Below are 1,391 nucleotides of genomic sequence, written 5' to 3'. Positions count from 1 at the left end.
TTTGGGATGTGGGGTGTGGGATGTGGGTGGGGCTGATCCGTGGTCCCCATTGGCCTGCGGGTGCTCATACTGGGTAGGTGGTTTGGGATGGGGTTTGGGATATGGGATGTGGGATGTAGGATGGGGCTGATCCGTGCTCCCCATCAGCCTGCGGGTGCTCATGCTGGGCAGGTGGTTTGGGATGGGGTTTGGGATATGGGATGTGAGATGTGGCCAGGGCTGATCTGTGCTCCCCATCAGCCTGTGGGTGCTCATGCTGGGTAGACAGTTTAGGATGGGGTGTGGGATGTGGGATGGGGCTGATCCATGGTCCCCATTGGCTTGCGGGTGCTCATGCTGGGTAGGTGGGTGGTTTGGGATGGGGTTTGGGATGTGGGATGTGGGATGTGGCCGGGGCTGATCCGTGCTCCCCTCCTCACAGACGCCATCCCGGCCATGCTGAGCTGCGAGGACCGGCCAGTGCTCCAGGCCACCTTCCTGAGCAACAACTGCTTCGAACACATCATCCGCCTGCTCCAGAACAGCACGGTACGGGATGACTCCAGGATGACTCCGGGATGACTCCAGGATGGCCTCTGGCCTCGGCTCCAGCCTCGCCATTCCTGGCTCTGACTGATCCCGGGACAGGGTGGGATGTCCTTGGTGACGTCAGGGTTGGGCCCCTTCACCGCCATCCCCACCCTTCCTGGTTCTAAAGGATCCTGGGATAGGGTGGGATGTCCCCCTTGGTGACATCTTCATCTCCATCCTCACCCTTGCTGGTTCTAAATGGTCCTGGGAAAGGGTGGGATGTCCCCCTTGGGGATGTCTTCATGTCTTCACCTCCATTCTCCTCCTTCCTGGCCCTCAGTGATCCTGGGAGAGGGTGGGATGTCCTCCCCCTTCTTGGTGACACCAGCGTTGGGCAACTTCATCTCCATCCTTTCCTGGTCCTAAATGGTCCTGGGAAAGGGTGGCATATCACCCCTTGGTGACATCCTAATCCCCATCCTTGCCCTTCCTGACCCTAAATGATCCTGAGACAAGGTGACATGTCACCCCTCCCTTGGTGACACCTGGGTTGGGCACCTGCATCTCCATCCTCACCCTTCCTGGCTCTAAATGATCCTGGGAAAGGGTGGCACGTCCCCCTTAGTGACACTTTCATCTCCATCCTCACCCTTGGTGACACCCTTATCTCGATCCTCCCTGGCTCTAAATGATCCTGGGACAGAGTGACGTGTCCACCCCTCCTTGGTGACGCCAGAATTGGGCACCTGCATCTCCATCCTTTCCTGGTTCTGAATGATCCTGGGACAGGGTGACATGTCCCCCCTTGGTGACACCTTCATGTCCCCCCTCGCCCTTCCTGTCCCTCAGTGATCCTGGGGCAGTGTGGCTGTGCTGCAGCA

The 1,391-nt window shown here is 58.8% G+C and overlaps 1 protein-coding gene across 1 annotated transcript in view; it reads left to right on the top strand.

Annotated features, from left to right (window-relative positions):
• NBEAL2 (neurobeachin like 2) overlaps positions 1–1,391 on the top strand; it is a 47,902-nt gene that overhangs the window by 25,292 nt on the left and 21,219 nt on the right. The window contains exon 5 of the mRNA XM_029964674.1: positions 345–544. Within this exon, the coding sequence (XP_029820534.1) occupies positions 345–544 (200 nt within the window). The remainder of the gene's footprint in view (positions 1–344; positions 545–1,391) is intronic.

The sequence above is a fragment of the Manacus vitellinus genome, unplaced genomic scaffold (assembly GCF_001715985.3).
Source record: "Manacus vitellinus isolate BGI_N305 unplaced genomic scaffold, ASM171598v3 scaffold_78_pilon, whole genome shotgun sequence".
NCBI lineage: Eukaryota > Metazoa > Chordata > Aves > Passeriformes > Pipridae > Manacus > Manacus vitellinus.
This window is presented reverse-complemented; position numbering and strand designations above follow the sequence as displayed.